The 23,290-nt window shown below is 39.7% G+C and overlaps 1 protein-coding gene across 2 annotated transcripts in view; it reads left to right on the top strand.

Annotated features, from left to right (window-relative positions):
* LOC121911330 (protein bicaudal C homolog 1-like) overlaps positions 1-21,265 on the top strand; it is a 74,405-nt gene extending 53,140 nt beyond the window's left edge. For both annotated transcript variants that reach the window (XM_042432695.1, XM_042432694.1), the window contains exons 7-21: positions 38-220; positions 4,000-4,251; positions 5,828-5,959; positions 7,773-7,974; positions 10,255-10,416; positions 10,772-10,959; positions 11,076-11,217; positions 12,957-13,110; positions 13,714-13,873; positions 13,956-13,995; positions 14,281-14,435; positions 14,669-14,831; positions 15,543-15,706; positions 16,255-16,354; positions 18,472-21,265. In XM_042432695.1, the coding sequence (XP_042288629.1) occupies positions 38-220; positions 4,000-4,251; positions 5,828-5,959; positions 7,773-7,974; positions 10,255-10,416; positions 10,772-10,959; positions 11,076-11,217; positions 12,957-13,110; positions 13,714-13,873; positions 13,956-13,995; positions 14,281-14,435; positions 14,669-14,831; positions 15,543-15,706; positions 16,255-16,354; positions 18,472-18,599 (2,325 nt within the window). In that variant the 3' untranslated portion in view covers positions 18,600-21,265. The remainder of the gene's footprint in view (positions 1-37; positions 221-3,999; positions 4,252-5,827; positions 5,960-7,772; positions 7,975-10,254; positions 10,417-10,771; positions 10,960-11,075; positions 11,218-12,956; positions 13,111-13,713; positions 13,874-13,955; positions 13,996-14,280; positions 14,436-14,668; positions 14,832-15,542; positions 15,707-16,254; positions 16,355-18,471) is intronic.
* Positions 21,266-23,290: the final 2,025 nt, after the last annotated feature.

A 23,290-nucleotide genomic window follows, 5' to 3' on the forward strand; every position in this document is an offset into this window, starting at 1 on the left:
CTCCCTCCCTCGCTCCTTCTGTTCCTACATATTGCAGGAGCTGCTCCCTCTAGTGCTGTCTTTCGAGCTTCCAGCCATCATGCAGTCTGATCCCAGCTCACCCACTGTGCAGCACATCTCGCAGACCTACAACCTCACAGTCTCTTTCAAGCCCCCGACACGCCTGTATAGGGCCACTGGCGTGGTCCGCGGCTCACAGAATAACGCCAATGCCGTCAAGGTGAGGAAGTCAGTGCATCATTAACATGGTTGGAAGTGCTGGTTAATAATGTTCGTGGAATGGTTGATGCTTCCTGTTTCTTGGTATCTAATGATCAAACACAAAATGCTATACAGCATTGTGGAGTCTTACACAACACAACATCATACAAAATTTTTTTTTCCATTTGTCATTTTCTAATACTGTACAGCTCATTTTTAAAGTGGAAACAGACACTTTGCAACTTTCCCCCCTAGCGTTTCCAAGTGGTATTATTGTTTGCATCGCTGTCGCAAAGACAACCGGATTGCTTTCTGTTTTTCTCAGAGCATAGCTCTGTGAGGAAATGATCAACACCACCTTAGAAATAAGAAGGATTAAAGAAACATGTTCGTTGAAGAGGTAAATTGAAATTGCCACAATTTTATATTGAATTTAGGAACAGGCAAAAGCCATTGTAATGATGTGCACTGCATAGTAATAGTTTGAGTAATATTATTGCTTCGCACAAACAAGTAACTACAGAAAGGGTTGGGGTAAAGGGGGAGTAATGTTAGAAGAAAACATTAGGAGGAAAAGCGTGAGTTTGTTCATTCATTTAATCTATAATGGAGACATGAAAGCAGATAGAAATTCTTTAGTGTGTGTTGAGAAAAGCAAACTGGGTTGGTAACGTGTTTGTTTTTACAAAAGAGGCGGTGATAACATATTTTCTGTCCATTGATTTTTATATCAACAAGTAGATCATATGATTCATATTTGTTCATATGATAGATCAGCCTGACTGGATACTGATCCAGTGTTCTGATCCAGGGCTTTCTTCCTGTTAGCTACTGTAGTTTCATTTTCCCAGGAGATTGTACCTGGTGGCAGACAGAATTGCACATTGAAAGCGAGGCTTATAGGGAACCAATCTAAATGCCAATGGTGTCATTATTCTATAGCCATTACACTGTGTAATCAACATTTACTTCATAATGATAGTTAAAGCAAAAAAGTTGTCTATTTCCACTTTGATTTGTGAACTTGGACAAGACTCTCTTTGAGATATAAACATAGAAATAATTAATGTCTGTTAATCTTTTAGTCTATGAAAAAGAAATGTCCATCACAATTTCCCAGAACCAAAAGGGAAACATTCCTGTTACTTTATTTGTCTTACCAACAGTCCAAAACCCAAAGATTTTCAATTTACAAAAATATAAAACAGAAAAGCAGAAAATCTTCACAGTTTAGAGGATGGAACTAGTGAATATTTGGCAGTTTTGCTTGATTAATCAAATTTAAATCGTCAGTTGTCTGTTGAGTGTAAATCCCCATAAACCCACAGCTTCAGTACTGATTCACCTTCAATTATCCATTCGTTCATTTTGGCATTGATGCTCTAATGTCCCTCTTACAGAAAATTATGATTGTCTGTTTCTGGATAATGAATTGATTGCAATAATAACAGCAATACAAATTTTGTTTTAGTTTAAATTTTCTCTTTTAAATTAGAGGGAATTGAAATTATGAAAAAAAACAAATCATAGAGTTAATCCTCTCATGGCCCCTAAAAATGCTTGAATAATTACTTGAACCCTGACCTGCTCACTCCTTGTCAGTCATTTTAGTGCGATAATATTTGAGTTAATACCCTAACTCTTCTCCACCCGTTTACATGGCAAGCCACAAACCAACAAAGGTTTCCTGAGCTTCACCATGTCAAGGCCCACCAACACTGTCAACGTTCCTGGCTTCTCTTGTATAAACCGCCTCATTACTTTTCAGCACCACAGGGGCAAGAGAGTGCTGAGGGATGTTTGGTCGCTTGATCTGGACAGCTGCTGGTTCAGCTTTCCACTGCGGGGGAGATACTGCCCTGCACTGCTCTTTTAACTTAGCCCACTACTATACCAACCAGGCAGAAGTCTCTCCTGAGTTTAAAGACTTTAAAAAATTAAAATAAAATTTTAAGTTTCCTACTGTGTTCCCAATCTTCAGCTCATGTATGCTCATAAACATGTATATCTTCTATATACATATATACACACACACACACACAGATGTGCTTCCTCAACTGGCATCTGAGTTGTGGTTTGTTAAAGCGTGCCAAGGAGTCTTCCCATCATCTGTGCCAACAAATCATACCCACCAACTCTCTTTTTTTCCACTACAGAGCCTCTTTTAACAATACTGAGCTTATTTCAGCTTGCCAGCGGCTGTATTTTGGCGTATATGCATCTCTGCATTTATTCATGTATGCTAGTGTTCTCATATTTGGATTTACACGCTAATGCAAACTGCAAACTGTATGCATGTATGCTAAGGCACGGCCCCTGAGTGTGCGGTAGGTCGGAGGGGTCAGTCAGGATTGGGAACCATGCCAGATGGAGACTAGAGGATTAGAGGAATATGTGTGCTATGTTATGTGGTGGTGCAAGACCCTTGAAACACCTTTGAGAATTGCCAAAACCGCTGTGGATTGCTGTGTTATGCTGGCTGCAGTGTGTGGATTCCCGTTTGCACACTGGAAATGACTTACTTTACTAGGCCAAATGATGGCTTGCAGAGGCATAGCAGAGACAGTAAGGAATGAGTCTGTTCAACTTGCCCGGCAGCTGCAGTGGAAAATACAATAGTTTCCACAGGTTATATAGAAAACACTCTGTGTTTTCTCTGGGAAAAGGGCAACACGGCTCCACTGCTCTCTTCATTAACAGATTGCTTTGTTATGTGGTATGGATATAGCTCTAAATGAACTATTGTTTCAGCTTTGTTTTCTTTTTTTTAAATACATGAACACTATGTCACATCTTTATGTGATTTAATATGTACTGTTTGATATTCTTGTGAGAATTCATTAAATTGCTCTTTGTATTCATTATTTTGTTTTTGATAGTTTGTTTTTACATCTGTGGGTAATCTTCTCTTAACATTAGCATGCATCCAAAAGAAGATGACAACCTATTATTTTATTATACACGACTGTGCATTCATACAGTACACTGCTCATACAATATGAATGTTGGCTTTGCTGATGACAAGATGACAGACGACAGTGAATATCTTTGGGTTTAGTATTGCTGGTTAAACAAATAAGCAATTTGAAGATGCCACGTTTAGCGGTTGGAAATTGTGATGAGCATTATTTACTATTTTCTGAGCTGTTATAGACTGAAAAAAATAATTAACATTTAATAATGATCGTTATATCATCAGATGCAGCTCTGGTTGGCACTGATGTTATATTTTTCTTGTAATATCATTGAAGTAAGTACATTTTTGCAATCATGTCAAAATTTCTGACATCATTTTAAAGACAAAATCATGTTTGTTAAAGTTTGTTAAAATATTAGTTACACTGTACTTGTATTTTCTTAAAGATCCTTTCCTGTTATGTTTTAAGAGATATAGAAATACTCTGCTTGGAATAATATGTGTCTGATATGGCTTGTCCCCAAAAAAGTTAAATTACCTAGATAAAAATTAAAAATTAAAATTACAGTTACTCTTTCTCCCTCATTGAAAAATCAAGAATCTATGAATATGCAAATGTTTGTTTTGAAAATGTAACTGCTGGACATACAATGTCTTATACTGTACTTCACTGAAAAGTCAATTCTCAATGTATGTGCACTGGAGGCTTCATGTTTCCACATCACACTCATGTAATGAATGTAAAAACAGTCTTCTCATGCCAAACATACATCAGTCTGCACAGTTAAGGTCATTTAAGTGAATTATCAATGAGCAAAACACATTTCTCACAAATATATTCATATGTTCTGTCATTTCTCTTGTCATCCTTACTTCTCTAGCGGGGTACAGCTCTGCTGTTGGAGCACTTGGCTGGTAGCCTGGCAAGCACCATCTCAGTCACCACCCACCTGGACATCGCCCCCCAGCACCACCTCTTCATGAAGGGCCGCAATGGCAGCAACATCAAGCACATCACCCAGAGAACGGGAGCCCAGATCCACTTCCCTGACCCCAACAGCCCCCAAAAGAAATCTACAGTCTACATCCAGGGCACCATTGAATCGGTCTGCCTGGCACGGCAGTACCTCATGGTGTGTGTTTTGTGTGTGTTTTGTTTACTGACATCTGCTGGTTGAAAAGATTTACTTTCAACTGCTGTGTTTTGTTTTTGTGGTCAAAGGGTGGCATTGGAAATATTTCCCTACCATATGCAGATTCCACATGCAGTGTGGTATCTATAATTTATGTCACTGTTTCACTAACATCATCATGGTATGTGTGAATGATGCATAGGCTTTGAGACAGAGTTTTAAGATGTTAACCATGATTGCTTTAGGGGGTTTTGAATAGCCTTGGGAGGGCTTTGCTTGGCTCTGGACACACTGTTGAAATGTCAATGTCAGTTAAACAACAGTGTGTAGGTGACTCAAGGTTAGCCTGTGTGATTTATAGCTACCACATACCTGCATGCAAGATGGACACACACATTTGCATCAGCTTGGCTTGAGTTGTTACTGCCTTGTCCATATAGAGATTATCCTTACTGGTATTAATGGTTTGGCTTGCATATACAGTAGATTTTGGTGGATTGGAATTTCAGCCCTGTTAGTAATTCAGGAGGTCAGCACGTCAGCGTTGGTGTTTTACATTTCTGTTGTTTCAAAATGCTTTGCGGTCATTCTTGTCTAGTTGCCCATGACCACTGAGGCCCTTATCTGATTTACTTAGGAATATAATCAGAAGTCTGTTTCATATAATGTGTAAAAGTGATGGTTGTTTAATTACCATTGGTCAAAAGCCTCTGCTGAGCTGGTGCAAGACATCTCAGCTGTAAACAGTTTTGGCTTTCTGTTTGGAGATCTATAATGTGGGGCAGTAATTCTGCCATAGCTGCCTTTTTGTCTGTAGTTTCCCACTTGGCCCTAAAGACATTTAGTAAATGCCAAAGTTGTTTCAGTGACTGAACATGACTTTCTCTCGGTCTGGAAACAGGACACACAAGAAGGAGCCTCTCATTGTTTGTCTGAGTGGGAAAGTAAAACACAACAGATTTATGAAAGAAGAGTTGGAGGGGATGGGAAAAAGAATAGAAAGCCAAAGATGGGAGAGGAGGCTGAGAAAGAAGCAAAGGGGATAAAGAGGGATAGGGGAGTTACTCTGAAAGGAAAAGTCAAGAATGGGCATACTGTACAGGAGGGGCAGTCCTGCCCGCAGTAGTGTACTGTGTTATTTGGCCTCTTCCAGCCAGACTGCAGATTACAGCTCCAATCTCAGGCCTGTCAGAGCCAGCATGGCCCTATACTCTGCTGCTAATTACACCCACTCACAATAGGAGAGCTGTCCAACACTCGGCCCAAAATATAGATGTCTGTGGCACTTGTGGTGGTGATCATGCAAAACAGATTGCTCTTGGCGGAATTTCCCAAGCTCTGTGTGGGATGAATCTAGCAGTGAATCTTGTATTTATTGGTATGGCTAACATGTAGGTCTACAAATGCTAGTGTATAAAGGAAAATTTACTACTGGTGTAAGCAATAGCCTATAATATAGGAATAAAAGTACGGTATACTAGTGAGGCTCTGAAACATATTAGTCTGAGGCTGACATAACAAAACAAGAGCATGTTTCTGATATACTTTTATCTTGTCTTTTATCTTTGCACCACAGGGCTGCTTGCCTCTGGTGCTGATGTTTGACATTAAAGAGGACATTGAGGTGGAGCCCCAGTGTATCACAGCACTAATGGAGCAGCTGGATGTCTTCATCAGTATCAAACCCAAGCCAAAACAGCCCAGCAAGGTATGACACCACAACTCACATGGCACGGAACGTTTTTAGGGGATTTTTGAGAGTTAGAATAGGCCTCTAATATAAGCTTATAATATAAGCGTACAGGATCATACTTACTAAGCACATTCAGGGGCATTAAAAATTATGTTTAGAGAAAAAACAAATTCTGATGCGCTTGCCTTTGCACGTTTTGCATGTGGAAATGGAAATGACACATGCATTTGGCAGATTTAATATCTATTTTGAGGGGCAAGGTGCATAAAATAGGCAAAATTAATGAAATAAGTTCCACTAAAACCTAAAACTAAAAACTAGAGCAGTTCAGAGGCATCCTAACTTTTCACCCTGAGAAAAACACGCCTGCTGTCTTACTGTGTCACGCAGAGAGAGAGAGAGAGAGAGAAAGAAGGACTACCAAGAAACAAATAAAGCTCTATTCCATTTGAGAATTACTCAAACATCACAGCATGAAATTTAAATAAATTATATATTGCCATGTCACATTTCATCAATATTTCATTACATTTAAAAGGCAAAAATGGAGCCGTTGACCCAGGGGAATCATCATGCTGTACCAACTCAGAGAAAAGTTTTGGCAGATCAACATCTGCCACAGTGGGGAATCACAGTCTGAGAGCATGTTTCACCTGATTGACTGGCACACTCAATTCTTATATTATGCCTCAGCTGTTCCAACTGAAAAATAACTAGTTTTATTTGCATGTGTTCTTTGTAAATTAGGCTGTAAACTGGAGTTACGCTCACTCGCCCGTTAGTGTATATTAATGTAATATGTTGATCATTTTTATATACTATTGTGATTTGCAGCCTCTCACAGTAACTGTAGTGCACCTGTGTGATATTCAAAGACAACCTCTAATGTTACAGTCTACTCTTCTACAACACATAATTATCTCAATCATATTTCACCACTTGGCCCAGTCCCGACTGTCTCTTCTAGGTGCCCACGTCCCTCCCCGTGCCAGGGCTCAATGCCCAATCCTGACAGGCCTGTGGGGACTGCTGAGAAGGTGCCAGTGTAAACACTGACCCAGCCCAGATCCTCTTAAGAACCCTTCACTTAAACATTTTAACGAGGTGACAGCAGTAATCCAAAAAGCCCGTCCAAATGCATGCCGTTGCCTCTGTGCTCCTGGCACTTTGGCAGACCTATAAAGGAGGGTGTGTGTGTGTCGGAGAGACTGATCGTGATTGGAATCTACTTTTCAAAAACTCAGCTTTGGCAAAAAGCAAAAAGCCAGGACATGATTTATGCCCACGTACATTTTTATTTGATGTTTATGAAGGGCAGGGTTTCAGCTGATGTGGAAAATGTAGAAGTCATTTCTCTCACTGACTCAAAAACAATTCCTGTTTATAATTCTTTATTGCCGGTTTAGTGCGTGTTAATTTAATAGCGACTGAGTAACTAGTATTGCCTCATATTCACTTCACTCACATCTATGAGTGCGCTTTGGTATGTTATGTAAATGATTAACAAATGCTTTCCCTCAAACTTTGCTCCCATGTCTCCTCTCTCCCACAATGCCTCAATGTTTATCCTTCTAATCTACCCTTAATTCCCTCTTCCTTCCTCCCCTCTGTTTGTCTCCCCATCATCCTCCCTTTCACTCCCTATCTCTGGTGCCAACACTCCCTACCCTATCTTTCCCTCGCTCCTCCTCTGCCTTTCCTCCTCTGTCTCTCTAATGCCCTTTTCCCCTTTCTCTCTTGCCTCTGTATTTTCTCTCACCCCATTTTCCTCTTACCTTCTTGTCCACCCCACCTGTTTTTTCTCTCATTCTCACTCAATCTCTCTTAGTCCGTGATTGTCAAGAGCGTGGAGAGGAATGCGGTGAACATGTACGAAGCCCGAAAATTCCTCCTGGGTCTCGAGAGCAACGGAGTTTCTTCATCCTCACCATCTGTGGCACTGAATCCCGCCACCAACCAATCCCCGTCACTCATCTGCCCCGTTGGCCTGGACATCCTGGCCTCAGCTGGCCTGGGGCTGAGCAATCTGGGTAATGACACTGTCTAACTTGTCAAGGAAGTTCTACTTGTATTAGTTTTATTCTTTTACATTTTTCCATGATGGGGGGGGGGGAGATAAATTAATGAGGGAAGATAAGATGCTACCCTTTTCATCCTTGAATGAAATACATTAGAGAATAAATGTCTTTGTAGAGGAATTAATGTCCTCATACATCAATGTCGTGCACATCTGTACTACACAGTCCCACACTCCAACACAGCGAGTCGTCTCTCTTAGCAACAAATCCATTGATGAGATCTCTGAGCCAGATGTCCTTAAAAGTCTGTTATCACTTGGTTTACTGAATCGCAGAGTGCAAGTGATTTCAGAAATGGATAGAAATATCATTTCAACATCTACATAAATCGTGAGACAGTGAGTCATTGCACCATCTTCATATGCTCTTTACAGTAGGAGTTGTTTGTCTACAGGATTGACCTCGCTGGATGGTAATGAATTTCATGCCAAGAAGTCCCACATGCACAAATCTTTGATCAGCCAACCATCAGAAAATAACCTCAATACAAATTTAGCTGCGCTTCTTGGAATGAATCACAAGCTTATGAATCATCGGAAGATGAACGGTTATAATCGTGTAGGAGTTAGTTTGTCTGCAGTGTTGACATCAACATGAAGGCACAGAGTTCAGCTTGGAAGAGTTTTCATGGTTTTGTTTTGTTTCCAAGGGTGACTTTGAATTGATTGTAGTAAGAGTAGTATTATAGGATAAATATTTAGCCCCGGCAAACAGCTGTTTGCTTTCAGATGATACAGTTTTTGAGGTTCAGACTGTTTAAAATGTGGATATAAGGACGTAATGCATCAAAAGCAGTTAGAGAAGCAGATAGTAGGATAAGCTGACAGGAAGAAGCTTCTGGCTATAGGCACAGGCCGGCAATAAATATCTGTTTATATGTCTGTGGTGCATTATAAATGTATCTATAAATCTAATATACTTTGTATATATGTATCATCAAATGCTCAGCAACCACAAAAAATCTACTTAAACATTATATTACTTAAACATTTCCTTTCCATGTTTGAAAGAGGAGGAATATACATCAAAGTTATTATATCCGTAATATCCACAAGTTTTATTTATTCAGTTATCTTATTATTAGTTATTTGAATAATGTTTTATTTAGTTTTCTTAAGTAATGACAACAAATACAAATACAAATCAAAGTTAAAAATAAGATTAATAAATACACATAAAAAAGTCAAAACAAACAGAGAGAAGAATAATAATATAAAGAAAGAGGAGAGTCCAATAATTAATTAATTAATGACACTTATAGAAAAACAGTTTGTGTTTACATAATATTGTATACATATCACTGTGATGGATAATAATACTTATAATAATAATAGTAATCATAATAATAATAATAATAATAATAATAATAATAATAATAATAATAATACTTATAATAATAATTATTATTATTATTCATTTATTGTCTGCAGCTATTGCTTATAGGTATATTGAGCATGTGGAGGAGTTGAGCACTAACGTTTGTTCTGTATTTGTATCGATAATTTTTTACAATTGTACATTTTTGATTCTCATATTGAAAAAAGGTAGGCCTTTTGCACATTTTGTCTTGTTTTTGTATGTATTTCATGACAGATTATTTGCTCTCCATGTGAATTCTTTCAAATAATATTTATTTTATTGTGTCCCCACCAAAAGACATGGGAAAATCTGAGCTGGTCACCAAAAAAGAATATGCCATGAAGTCCCAGTACAATAGAAATGGTTTCTTGCTGTCTCGTTTAAACCCAGAGGCCCAGGGATGAAGCTGTGGATGGCCACATCCTGGCTTTAGTAATTGCTACATGCTTCTCTTCCTCAGATTACAGGCCAGCCTGCCAGAAGAATCCGTGGCCTTATTCCTGGAGCCAAACTAGCCCCTTGTTAAAGCCACAGACCTGCTTCTTTCTGTTTTCATACACTGTGTTTGGGTTAAGACACCAAGCACCACATTGTTGGTGCTCTCAATAACATGGTTTTATTGGGTATGAGGACACTCTAGATGTATACTTTTGCATCCATGACCTTGTAGAAATTTAAGAAATTCTTCCTCTCATTTGCTGTCTGGTTGATGGCAGTTTGATGGAATTCCAGTTAAATAGCTGGAAGACCAAGATTATTTTCTGAGGGCCTTGGTGTAACGTGTGATTAGCATGAAAAATGGCTCTGTGCTTTGACAGGACCACCGCTGATCTATCCATCTTCCGTTTCCCCCTCCCTTTCTGTTCTCCTCAGGTTTCCTGGGTGCGACGGCAGCCCACTCCCTCACCAACTCTGCTGCCCCAAACGCTGTCCTCAACAGCTTAAACTCCTCCATGAGCCCTCTGCAGACCCCAAGCCCAAGCACCCCCACACCCTCCCCCTCCCTCTGGCCCAGTTCACTCACCAGTACCCAAGGTTCGTGTATTAGACATTATCCTTTTTTTTTGAACTGGCATGTGGTTCTTGAAGGTCTCTTTAAATTTATGTATATTTCAACTTGAGGAATGATTGTTTCAACCATTGTAACACTGTGGATAAATTATACTGAAGGTTAACTTTCAAGGTGAAGCTGATTGTTTGATCTTTACTTTGAAGTAGAACTACTGATCTCCTGTTCATTATTTCAGTAGTTTGAAGTGTTTCATGCTATGTCATAATTGTTTGAATGAACAGTTAGACAGACAGACAGATCTTGTAGATAATTATAAATATTTCCCTTATGAATTGTTCAAACTTTGAAAATCACTGATGGTACATTTTTTTGTTTCAGGCTTCTCATCTCAACTAATGCTACACCCTGCCACCCAGGCCACCCTGAGTAGCATCCTGCTGTCAGGCGTGCAGGGTTACACACAGAGCACACCATCCCCTCCACCTGGCCTGGCCCCCATAGACAAGCAGCCCAACGGGGTCTCTGACTGCACCAAAGGCCCCTGCACTCTCAACGGTCATGTCAAGGTTGGCCTGTTACAGTATACTGCATTAATTTTCTATTTCACTTTGACTGTTTAGTAAATTTAATTTGTATGTATCTTGTACTCTATGTGTATGTCTATGTTTGCATGCATTTATAGCACCCTGGCTCAGTCTATGGGAGGATAGCGACTGCATCACTTGCAGAAACTGTCTTGAGTCCAGCCCCATGTGACTCGGTTCAAGAGGCCAGCGGACACAATCCATCAGAACCACTGTCCAGCAAGTCCAGCCCTGATGAAGGTATTGAAGTTTTCAAGTAACCCATATAGAAACCAACCTGGCCTACAGACTGTAAAATGTCCTCGTCCCCACTGCATGTAATTGTTGCATTTTTCAATGGCAATTTTCTGCAATATCTTGCATCATTGCGCTTATTTTAAAGTAAAAAGCAACTTATTTTTATCATCTTCAGAAAATTAAAAAGAGGGTTATGAGACCGTCTGTGCCTAAAGAACAAATTGTACTTTACATGTCCACACAGACATGATGGTCTGCATGATGTAAATTGCGTCATCTGCCTATGTTGCAACCGCCCATGTGCAGACCAAAATTTATGACCGTGTAGAATCTACGCACCAAAAAACATGTGTAAAACACATCCATGTATGCAGACATCCATCTGTTTTGGAGTATATTTGGCCCTACCGGCTGCTGAGGCTAGTAGCTTCATGTTCTAGCTTATCTACTTATCACCTCTCATCCAAAATATCAAACCGTTTTCTGTTCAAATTTACAGATTATTTGCCTGGCAGAGCACTTAATTTCTCACCATTCACAGATATATTTAACTTAAAAATGCCTAATAAGATTAATCAAAAATAAATTCTCAACTTTTCTCAACCATCTTCTTTGCACATATGTTTTGTAAAGGCCATTGTACTCAATGTTTTTTTTATATAAAAATACTTATAGGAGTCTTGCCCTCTTGTGGGTCAGTTATATTAAAGATACACTTAAAATTGTGATTTATGGCAAAAAACTTCTGGAGCTGTTCACATTTTCGACACAAATTGGCTGGACTTCAGCCTTGCAGACTTAACATAAATGTCGAATTCAGGCATTTCCACTTCAGATTTATGTAACCCTTAAACCCACTTTGAGGAAAAATGCCTTGAATGAACTTATTTCTATTTCTCTATACTGTCCTCTTAACCTCATACTCGCTCTGACTATGATTATTGTGCTGGAACGGAGACAGATTAACTGCTGGTCTCCTAGCGGTTCAGAAAGGCCCTCATTTCCTCTGTGTCTTACACATGCGGTTTTCCCCCTCAAACCTTTCTCTCTCACGCGTCTCGTTTTCCCCGCTGTTTTCTGAGCTGGTCCTCCCCCAATGCGGCGCGTCCTGGTAAGGTTTCCTCTCCCTCCCTTACCTCCTCCTGTGTCCCAGAATGTGTTTGGACTGGCTCGCCCAGCCTGACTCAACTCTGCTTTGTGGAGTGAGGGAGCGCGGGGTAATTGTTTAAACATTAAACCCCAGAGAAGCTTCATTAGATTGACTGACATACGTATATATTTCACTATACAGCACTCCATGCACATTCAAATATTCTTGATTATACACGTGCATACAGTCAGACACATACATCTACATCCTGTTACACAGAGCAGGTTCCTGTCAGGCTGAAAGAAGAGTAGCAGAGAAAACCTACTATAATTACAGCTGCTGTGTTTTTAATTAATCCAGGACCCAACTGGGACTTGTCACACTTTAATTCATGCACATAGACATATGCCCACCAAGCTACACACACTCCTGTACACTGAGTGACCCAAGACTGCGCATGGCATTTAATGAAAACCAAGATGAAGCATGAAGTATTTCAGCTAAGGCTGTCATAACAATATGTATTTTCTGTACAGAAGACAAAGAACAGCTGTAACCTCTGTCTGTGTTCTAACATTGTTTAAAGGTTGGACAGATTAACTTGAAATAAATGAACAGGGTTATTAAATATGTTTGCGTTTGTTTCCATCAGGCTCTGACACATTTGTGGAAGTGGGAATGCCCAGAAGCCCCTCTCACTCAGCCAATGGGAGTGAGCTGAAGCAGATGCTGGCTTCATGTAAGACGTCATCAGGGAAGCGACAAGCTGTGGAGCTCCTGCAGGGCACCAAGAACTCCCATCTACAGTATGTTTCAATCTAGAAATCATTTACAGCTCATCTTGGTACTGTTTAGCATTTCTTCAGAGATCATTTACTGCTCATACTGGTTCAGTTTGGCAGTCCTCTCTTAATCCCTGTAGACGTGGGCAAAGTGAGGATGGCTATAGAAAAGCAGGGATTTAATTTTAATTCAGTGGCATCAAACCCAGTATTTCATTTCCATTTGTAAGGGACCATGTACAGTGTTAAACACTTGATGTACTGTACCAGAGTTAGCTTACAGCTCATTTTCATCTGCAGTCCCTTGGTAGATTATAAACTATATAAAAACACTAATATACAGATGATACAGATGAGTATTTTGTCCCAAATGGAGATTTCTAATTTAACTTTTGGCTGCCATAACTGCTGAGTAACATAGGATCACCCTGGACAGCATGACTACTAGAACTGTATCCTAATAATAAAAATGTAGACCCAGTCAAATCTCATGAGCCAAGAACGATAACCGTTTCAATGATAATGTGAGGAGAAGATGAGATGGAGGAATGGTTATGCAACGCCTTGTCTGCTTTGTGTTAGATTTCTTTGCTCACGATACTTTTTTTTTCTCTATGAACCCAACAGCTCTGACTGTCTCCTCTCGGATGCTGAGTCCAGTTCATCAGACAGTCCTGTAGCTGATAAGAGAGCGCCGGGTAGTGAGCGAGCAGCTGAGAGGGCAGCACAGCAGAACGAGAGGGAGAGAATCAGACTGGCACCACAGACATCCTTCGCCAACATGCAGGTATACACACACACACATACAACACGCACAAAAAACACACAGTTCTGCTGGTATTAAGCAATAAAACTGTCTATCTTTTCAGGCATTTGACTATGAACAGAAAAAGCTGCTAGCAACCAAAGGTAAGTTGACATTTGTGTCTGGTCAAATATTTAACTTCACCTACACTTTGGTGGATCCATCATTTTAAATTTAATCATTGTTCAAACCCACAAAATTGTATTTAAAACTTTTGTTGGCTTCCAAAGATACCAACTTTGAGAATTACCAGGCAATGTGTATAAAATGTTATGATGTGGCCATAAAAAATTAAAGTTATGAATTTAAGGTAATTTATGATAGTTTTTATGTGGCATTATCTCTGTATAGGTGTATATGTGCATTACTCTATATCTGTATTCACACAGCTATGTTGAAGAAGCCTGTGGTGACTGAAGTGCGGACTCCCACCAATACTTGGAGTGGCCTTGGTTTCTCAAAGTCCATGCCAGCCGAGACAATCAAGGAGTTGCGGAGAGCCAATCATGTTTCATACAAGCCCAGCATGAGCACCACCTACGAGGTCAGACATATAGGGGCTTGGCATTTGCTATTTGAAAAGAGTCTCACGTTCTTTGGCATTTACTATGTGTATGTCATGTGTATGTCATAGAAGATTATATTTGTCTTACCATATGCAATGATTGATAGATGTTTTTGTACCCTATATTGAGATGCAGTGAGTCAGAGCTCAGCAAGCATTCAGAATGCCTCGTTAAATGTTTGGATTGTCTTTCTTTCTGTTCTCTATCTCAGGGGTCCCCGCTGTCCTTGTCTCGATCCAGCAGCAGGGAAGGCGTGGGAAACGGCAGTGACTCCGACAACTGGCGAGAGAGGAACGGCACCGGTAACGGTCTGCCGAGCCACACCGAGTTCCCCACTGCTGTCAGCAGCCCAAAGAGGAAGCAGAACAAATCTGGTCAGTTCTGCATACTTTTGTAGTATCTATGCTACATGGAATAACGAGCTATGATAATTATTGAGCATCACTCTGGCAAACTATACAGACGTCATGGACAACAACATGCAAGAACCATTATTTGTTTAACAGAGATATTCCTCAGAAAAGAGCAACAGAATATTTATTACATTTTGGTATAAACTGTATGGTTAAATGATTATACAGAAGAACTTTATAAATTAAGGTGAAAATGTCATATTTTTCATTTTATTTTGTGCTTCAAATAATAATACTCCACTGCTTCCTGTAAGATGAAATGCTGAGGAGAGCAGATGAAGTGTACAACACCAAGTAAAACTGTAAAGCAATTTCAGTATGAGCACTTTTATCTCCACACTCAGAGTTTGGGGTTTTTTTTGTGCTTGTGTGTGTTTTGTTGATGCATGTACTCAGGGTACTCACTCCTTTACTCATCGTAAAGTTTGGGATGGCTCTTCAGATAATTTCTATCTATCTAGCTATATCTAATCAGTCTAAATTTTTAGTACCTATAAGTTTATGAGCTAACTCTCCTACACTTTTTGTTGACTAGTTTAAAATGTGCTAAATATTGGGTTTTTTTTCCTTTTGTAGATTAAATGTGAATTAATGGTTGCTGCTGTTTTTGCTTACTTCTAAATTTTCATTCTGTGTTCTTGTTCTTGTTTGTCTCGATCATTCAATGGACAGTTGCAGAGCATTATCTCAGCAGCAGCAACTACATGGACTGCATCTCTTCGGTAACCGGCAGCAACGGCTGCAGCCTGAACTCGTCTCTGAAAGGTTCGGACCTGCCTGAGCTCTTCAGCAAGCTGGGCTTGGGGAAGTACACGGACGTCTTCCAACAACAAGAGGTACTGTAGAGCATAGAGCCACATCCTCTAGTGTTACAATTCTAACTGAGGGACTGTCTGTTTCTAAAGAGAGGCACAGATATTTTTCAAAATTGATCAAAACTTTTTAGTTATAGTTATGAGTTGCATAGAATTTGTCTGAACAGTATCAATACATAGACACTTTTTAGGTGTATTTGCTCTTCCTCTAGCTTTTGACGTACTTTGCCCTATTAATTCCTCAATGCAGCGAGTTGCATTAAAATTTCTATTATCTAATTTCTTTATTGTATGTGTAACAGAAGGAAAAGAAGTGAGAAACTTGGGGAAATGTGTACATTTTGCTGCTTATATGCTGTTGTGTGTTGGAGGATGGTGTGTTTGTTGGATACACTGATTAGCAAAAAAACTCCATTTTAGTATTTTTAGTCATGGAGTGGCCTTTTTAATCCAGCACTTGTACTAAGGACTAGTTTTAGTCATGGCATTTATGGTTGAAGGTCTAATGTTGGTAGAAGTTGCTGAATTGTGGTAACAGTAGAGTTAAATTGAATTGTTACTGCTTCCAGATTGACCTCCAGACATTCCTGACTCTAACAGACCAGGACCTGAAAGAACTGGGCATCACCACCTTCGGAGCCCGCAGGAAAATGCTGCTCGCCATCTCAGGTACAGACGAACGAGCGACAGTTTGTCCTTTATTGTATTTTTTTGTCACCTGTCACCCCATCTTCTGTGTCTTATTCTACAACATCAACTGTCTTGCAAATCCATAATGGATGAAAAACATTAACAAAAGGATAGTTGCAGTACAGAGAGATCCACATACAACCAGCTCCTGTCTCAATTTGTTTTCTGTCCCGTCCACCGTCAGCCCAATAACAGGGGTGGGGGTGGGCGGACTTGGCTTGGGTCTTGAGGAGTTGTAGAATTTATTCACTGGCAAATAGCCTAAACTGTACACACTGCTACTTTCACAGCTGCTAACTTCATACTCTGTCACACACACACTCTGTCTCTGTCTCTCTCTCTCAACCACACACTCACTACAACCTACACACCAATCAGTGCTCCGAATGTATTCATTTAACTATATACCTGAGTAAGGAGTGGCACATAATGTGAAGACACACAGTTTTTTTGTTTGTTTGTTTGTTTTGGGGTTTTTTTTTCTTTGACTTTTAAATGTATCTTCCACCCCCCCACCCCCCCTCCCCCTCTCTCCCATGACCTAATGTTACCCCAAATGTGCAAACGTGCAGAAAGAATATATTTATTCCAACCAGAGAGAAACAATTGGATTAAGGGTTTACATGGTTATTAGGCGCTAATATTTTCTGATTGAACGGATTATCAAAGGTTTACACCACTCCTTTCAACCCAATTGGAAATTCCTTTCAATCAGGCCAGATCCGGCCAGTCTCCTCCAATTGAGGTGGTTACATGAAGCTTTTTTTTCTGATTGGACTATTATTCCAATTATTACTGGAATATTAGGGTCTGTGTAAACGTAGCCGCTGATACCAGCTGCAGCCTCGTTCTGCTGGCTCACACCTGCTGACGGCAGCGCACAAAAATTGGCTCATGTGTTTCATAAATGTTTTCTATTTTGTCTGTCGCTGCTACAAGCCTGAGTGGAGCCCAGCTGTGCAGACAGTAAAAAGTGTACACTAACTGACAGAGGTCATTGCCACTACCAACCACCAGATCTAAAGCTATAGGTGGCCTTTATTATCAGCAGACTCTAGCAAAGAAGTTCAAGGCAGTACTGTTTTTTCTTGTAAAGATGCAAGAAAACATGTTGCAGTCATTTGCACTAGCAGGAGTGAATGGGATTAAGGAACATTCTTCTCACATGAGCATGTTGGTTTTTCTCCAGTTGCTCCAGCTGCCTCCCTGATGCTGATGTAGACTATGTCCTCTTGTTGCACTGGATCCAATATTAATGTTGTGGATGTCACACTTCATTACTGATGTCATATTTTGGACATTGTAATAGCCAGAGTTGTTTTACTGCATAAGTTAACCATGCACGTGTTGGGATCATGAGCTTCCTGTCATAGATATTCTGTAACTGTTCAGCTCAGAAACCTCAGACCGGAGCCAGGGTTGACAGTGAGAGCAACAAGGGGAAATGGTGAGGCTCTGATTATTAAGGAAGTAGTGTGATCCAAGGCCAGGATTGGTTTTTCTCCCTGATGCCTCAGCCAAGTATAGGTCAACTCTCATCTCCGCTGATGGACTCGAGGGCTTGAAAACAGGAACATGCACGTCTCTGTCTGTCTCTTTGTCTTTCTGTATTTTTGCCTCTCATTATAAAGAGATAGAATGCCAGTCAATGCAATCCAGGTTTTAACTTTCCACCGGTCTGCCAGTAAAAAGAGCTGCCGGAGCGAGCTGGCTGTCTCCAGTAATCAAACTGAAGGTTTATGCTGGCAGCGACAGAACACGACTATCATATGAATAACCCAAAGATGCCAGGGTGTGCTTCTGACATTTTTATGAAAGCGTTTTGTCCAAGCTGCTGTGTAAAACCAGATGGACACAAAGAGGGTTTTTGTTGATCTTGAGCTATCCTGTAGTGATTTGAACCCAATTTTCTTGTCATTGTTGATCAAATGTGGCTAAAGAGAAATGTTTACACACTCCTCAGTTGTATTTGTCTCTTTACTTTGATTTACTATTGCTCCCATAGCAACACAGGTAGAAGTTGTCCACATTAAAAATCATGTTTGTATCGATTTTTCAACTGCTGACGTTTTGTGGTGTTTTCGCATTTTTTACAGAACTAAACAAAAACCGGAGGAAGCTATTTGAGCCACCCATCAGATCCTCCTTCCTGGAGGGGGGAGCAAGTGGTCGCCTCTCCCGTCAGTTTCACGCAGACATGGCCAGCGTCAGTGGGCGATGGTAGGCGCCTCCAGACCTCCAGGCTATCCCAGAACCGTCCATTATGGAGACAAGCCTCCAGTGTCCTTCTGTGCCTCAGCAGCCCAAGTTTCATCAGTTGTTTACCCTCTTTCAGCTTCAGCTGAATTAAGACTGTTCAAAATGTTGTCGTTGCCATATAGTATAAAGATATATGAAAAAAGCCATAGTTTTACCTGAAGTGCCAACAAGAAAAAAAGGGATTTCTCAGATACCTGAGGTTCAGTGTTCACTCCTTATAGAGCCATTAAGTCTATGTGGAGCATTTATATATGAAGGTTGTTATTATGGTTCCGAAGAAGGGTACTGTTCAGTATTTCTGTCCACTTTTTTTTGTTCATGGAACAGGCAGAATGATTAGTACAATCATTTTACACATTGATACTACCTGCTTTCGTACTATGCTGTTGTATCAGTGACATGCACTTTAATAATACTAGACTTTTGCCTGTGAAAGCCTAATTCCTTAGATTGAAATAATAATGATAACTATGCATTGTTTTTGACTAAAAGCACAGATGCATTTTGTACCAAGCCAAATGTCAGCACTTAGCCAGCGAGATTAAGGCGACACCAAATGAAGTGTAAAATAGGTCAGCACACCAAAGTGGTGACTTCATCAACTTTATCAAATATACCAAAGGAAAGTACCATTGTGGCCTTTGACCTTAGGCTGCCTTCAGTGTTTTGATCGGTGGACATTCCTCTGAGGTCAGTGTTAGGGTCCAACAGCCACCGCAGCTGTCTGTGTATTTCTAGACAAAACAAAAAAAAAAAAAATCTAATATTTTGTACTCATTATGCATTACAATTTTATTTTTAGTTTTTATTACCATTTTAGGGGAATGGGTGGGATGTTTAACGGTAATCAGTTTACATATGTATTTTTTATACGTTCATGAATGAGTTTATATGATTTTGTAATTAGATTATTATTAGTGTCTTTTACTTTTTTCTGCCCCTTAATCTGTGGAGCCGTAATATGGCTGTGCCATTAGACAGCAGCAGAGATATGAGGCAGTTAGGCTAAGCTTTATAGGCCTCTCTCTGATTGTGTCAACAGGCACCACTTTCTGTGGTTTTCCTTTGCTGTTTGTTTATAGTACATGGTCTTTTATCTCATTTGTTATTTTTGTCAGTGTTGGCCTCCCTGTGGCCCCTTCTGTATGCCTAAAAATCTCACAAAGCACTCCTTCATGTATCCGGAACATGAGTTGCTACGCTAGAACTGTGTGCCTTTTTTTTGTCTTCCTATTCACTGGTTGTCCCATTTAGAGCAAGGAAAGTCCTTTAACAGAGCAAGGCCATGACTTTGTAGCGAAAAGTGCCAATGTACATAACTAGTTTTTCAGCAGGGAGATATTTCGCTAAGAACACTAATATTTTGGTCTGAATTTGACCTTACTCTCCAAAAAGGAGGTGCATCACACAAAGAACCAGTTTATTCACAGCCAACTTGTTTCATATGAGCATTTCTACCAGAGACGCCAATCAGAAACCAAAACCATCTGAAGGAATACGAGATTTAAGATGAAAACAAATAAAAATCAGGAATTTTCTAGTATCAGTCGGGCAGTCTAATATCCAGAAAAACCTGGTTAAGCACTGTTTAATGAAGTAACAGGATTATGTATGCATTAGCAGAGTTTATCATCAAAAGTTTTTGTTGTTCTGGGCTTCTGTATCATGTTCAGTCATGTGTTTAGAAAAGGAAATCGTCCTTTCCAACAGTTCATTAACTTTGGATAACTGATATGTTTTTTTGTGTGATGTTCTTAAGATTTATCTTAGGATTTAACCTACAAGCCAATCCATTTTCAAGGTCCTTAGAATTTTGTATCAAGTGCAATTAAGAGCCTTTTTGTAAAGTTTTTTTCTTTTTTTTGGGAAAATTTGTTTATATTTTCAGTACAGTAAGTATTAAAGCTAAGACTGAAGAATTTCTTATCTTAGTTTAAATGAGAGTACAGTGTATAAAATCTATTGGGTATGTAGAGGACGCTTCTGAGAAATTATCACCTGTCGAGTGCATGAAGATTTATCTCGACAAACTATGACAGAAAGTAACAGCAGTCCTCATATAATCTCAAACAGAGAAGTCAACAATTTGTTGCCTCTCTTCAATTCACAATGATTTCCTTTAAGGTGATCTGTTGTTTATCGTGTTTTAACCACTTTCCACCCTCCCTTGCTTCTGATTTGAGCCATTCTCAATGTGGTTGTCAAGTTAATAACACTATACTAAATAATATTCTGACATGGTTGCCGACGCCAACCAGGTACTTGTCTTTTTTTTTTTCTTGAAGTCTTAAAAATAAGAGATTGAGAGGGAGATAGCTAATCTAGAAAGGGAATCTTTATCCTGAGAGGAAACCCGGGGCCGGTTCGCCCCCACTCATCATGGTACTACATTGAAACTGTTGAGCACTGATTCTCCCAGTGCTGTGACTCGTGTTCTTGCCTAGCAGACATTTGTTTTCATCCCTAGCCAAGTTCACCTTGTTCGGATGTGTTTGCTCGGGGGGCAGTAGAGGTTCTTGTCTTATCAAGTGAATGTTGTTTTAAAAAATATTGATGCATGTTATTGCAGATTTATTGCGGATCAATGAAGGGACTGTTGTGGAAAATAAAGATGGATTCACAGAGAGAGAATTGTCTTTAATTGTCTTTTTTATAAGTTTTTATTCCAAAATTACACACATACACAAGCATACAGAAAGTCTAACCTGCATTTAGGCAGAGACAAAACCAGAGCAATGTTAAATAACACTGACATATATATAGTTCCAGTCACATCTCTTCATGGAAAAAAAATTTGAGCATCCCCCTTTAAGAACACAGTTGTTTCTTTGTCTGTTTCTTCTGTTTCTCGTCACTTTCTCTCTTTCTAGGGGATTGCCTCACATCTACATCATTCCACTCTGCCTACACTAACTGGAAATCCAAGGTTGGACTCATTCTCACAGAATAGATCATTATGCAGGAAAAATATCACATGTACCCTTAAGTATAAAACAGAAGAAGGGGAAAAAATCTCTTAAGGCACTCTGACATCTACCTAAAATACACATAAATAAATGTGAACAGTATGGATAGTACAAATGCAAACATGATTACGATAAAAATAAAATTGCAAAATAAAAAAGCAACTGAGTAGCTCTAATCAGTAACAACAATAAGTCACTGTATTTTAAACAGATCTGAATTCACATTCATACACTTGAAATACAGTCCTGCAGATTAATTTAGCTCTGATCTTCCGGTTATAATGATGTTAACTCTCAGATATTGATATAAAGAAACACTACCTGTTGATTATAGTGCTTAATACTGGCTTTTTAAGGCATATAATGTTAGAGATGTAAGGTAAAAAATAGTAAACTTCAGTAAAATGTAACAGTAAAAAGGTAAAGACCTTAAAACTTAATGCATTCTTCAAAATCAGAACACTGAATCGTCTTACCACTCTTGTGTGTTGAAGATTAGGATGTGTCTGTTTTTAGAATATGTGAGCTTTTACGCTCTGGTGATTGTCTTACATGGTCCTCCCAGGGGAATGGGGGAAGCAGTGCCACCTTCGCCAAGAAGGAGAAGTAAGACTTGCCAGAGAAGTCTCTTTGGCTGTCCCAGTGATTGGCATGCACCCTTGTTTCCATTGTTTGGATCTCTTTGGAACCTTGTGGCATGGATACATCCCACTACCCCTTCCACTATCAGAGCAGATCTTGTGGTCAGCTGCACCTAGGAGATAGAAAAACTTTATTTAGTGACTTCACAAACGCAGATGTGTCACACACCCTTTGTATCTGTCCTGAGCTCTGGGGGTGAAAAGGACAATGCAACTTCCAATTTCTCACCAACAGTTTGCTCAGTTGTTGGATGACTTTAGAAAAGAAAAAGAAAAAGATTTATCACTGTTAATTTAAGCCGAATTATCTCTTTCATCTAACTGGTCTGGTAATGTTATGCTGTGGCTTATCTAAGAACCATAACAAGGGTGGAACTATCAGCATAGTAATCAGAAATAAGACAGATAAGGGTCTTCTAGGCTTACCAGTGGCTTTTTAAACTGCCAATAGAGGCTGCCCTTGTGATCTTATGTGCATGTGGTGTATTTCTTACTTTGCTGCTAAGCACTGAGGGGCTCATTTACCCTTCCTCGAGTCAGAGGTCACCAGCGCATAACCCATCATTGGGAGAATTATTGTGTCTCCTTGTTGCTCCTGAGATAGAGCTGCTTTCCCCTGTGTGTGTATAGCACTGAGAACAGGGGACAGGTTTTGCACAATATCTCATCATTTCATCACAGCACTCTGTCTCTGGGAGTCTCTGGCCCTATTCCTGTTTATACCATTGCCACCATTGCAAACAAAATGCCATGTCATCAAATTAAATATATATCAATCATCCTCAGATAATTATTTTTGATCCTTTGAACTTCACAGTGTAATAATATGGTCTTCCCAGCATAGATAATATAAGATAGCAATTAAAAAAACGATAACACAACCAAAACACACCATTTAAAAATTTTGGGGGGTAATTTGAGAGTCCTTTTGTGAACCAATATCTGTTTACCTCTGCCAGTATTCCCCCCTTTGACACATGATCCACACCGTGTTAATTTAGCATAGAAAGGAAACAGATATTTAGGTAGGCATGGATTGCCATTAGGAC

This window comes from Thunnus maccoyii, chromosome 14 (genome assembly GCF_910596095.1).
Source record: "Thunnus maccoyii chromosome 14, fThuMac1.1, whole genome shotgun sequence".
Lineage (NCBI taxonomy): Eukaryota > Metazoa > Chordata > Actinopteri > Scombriformes > Scombridae > Thunnus > Thunnus maccoyii.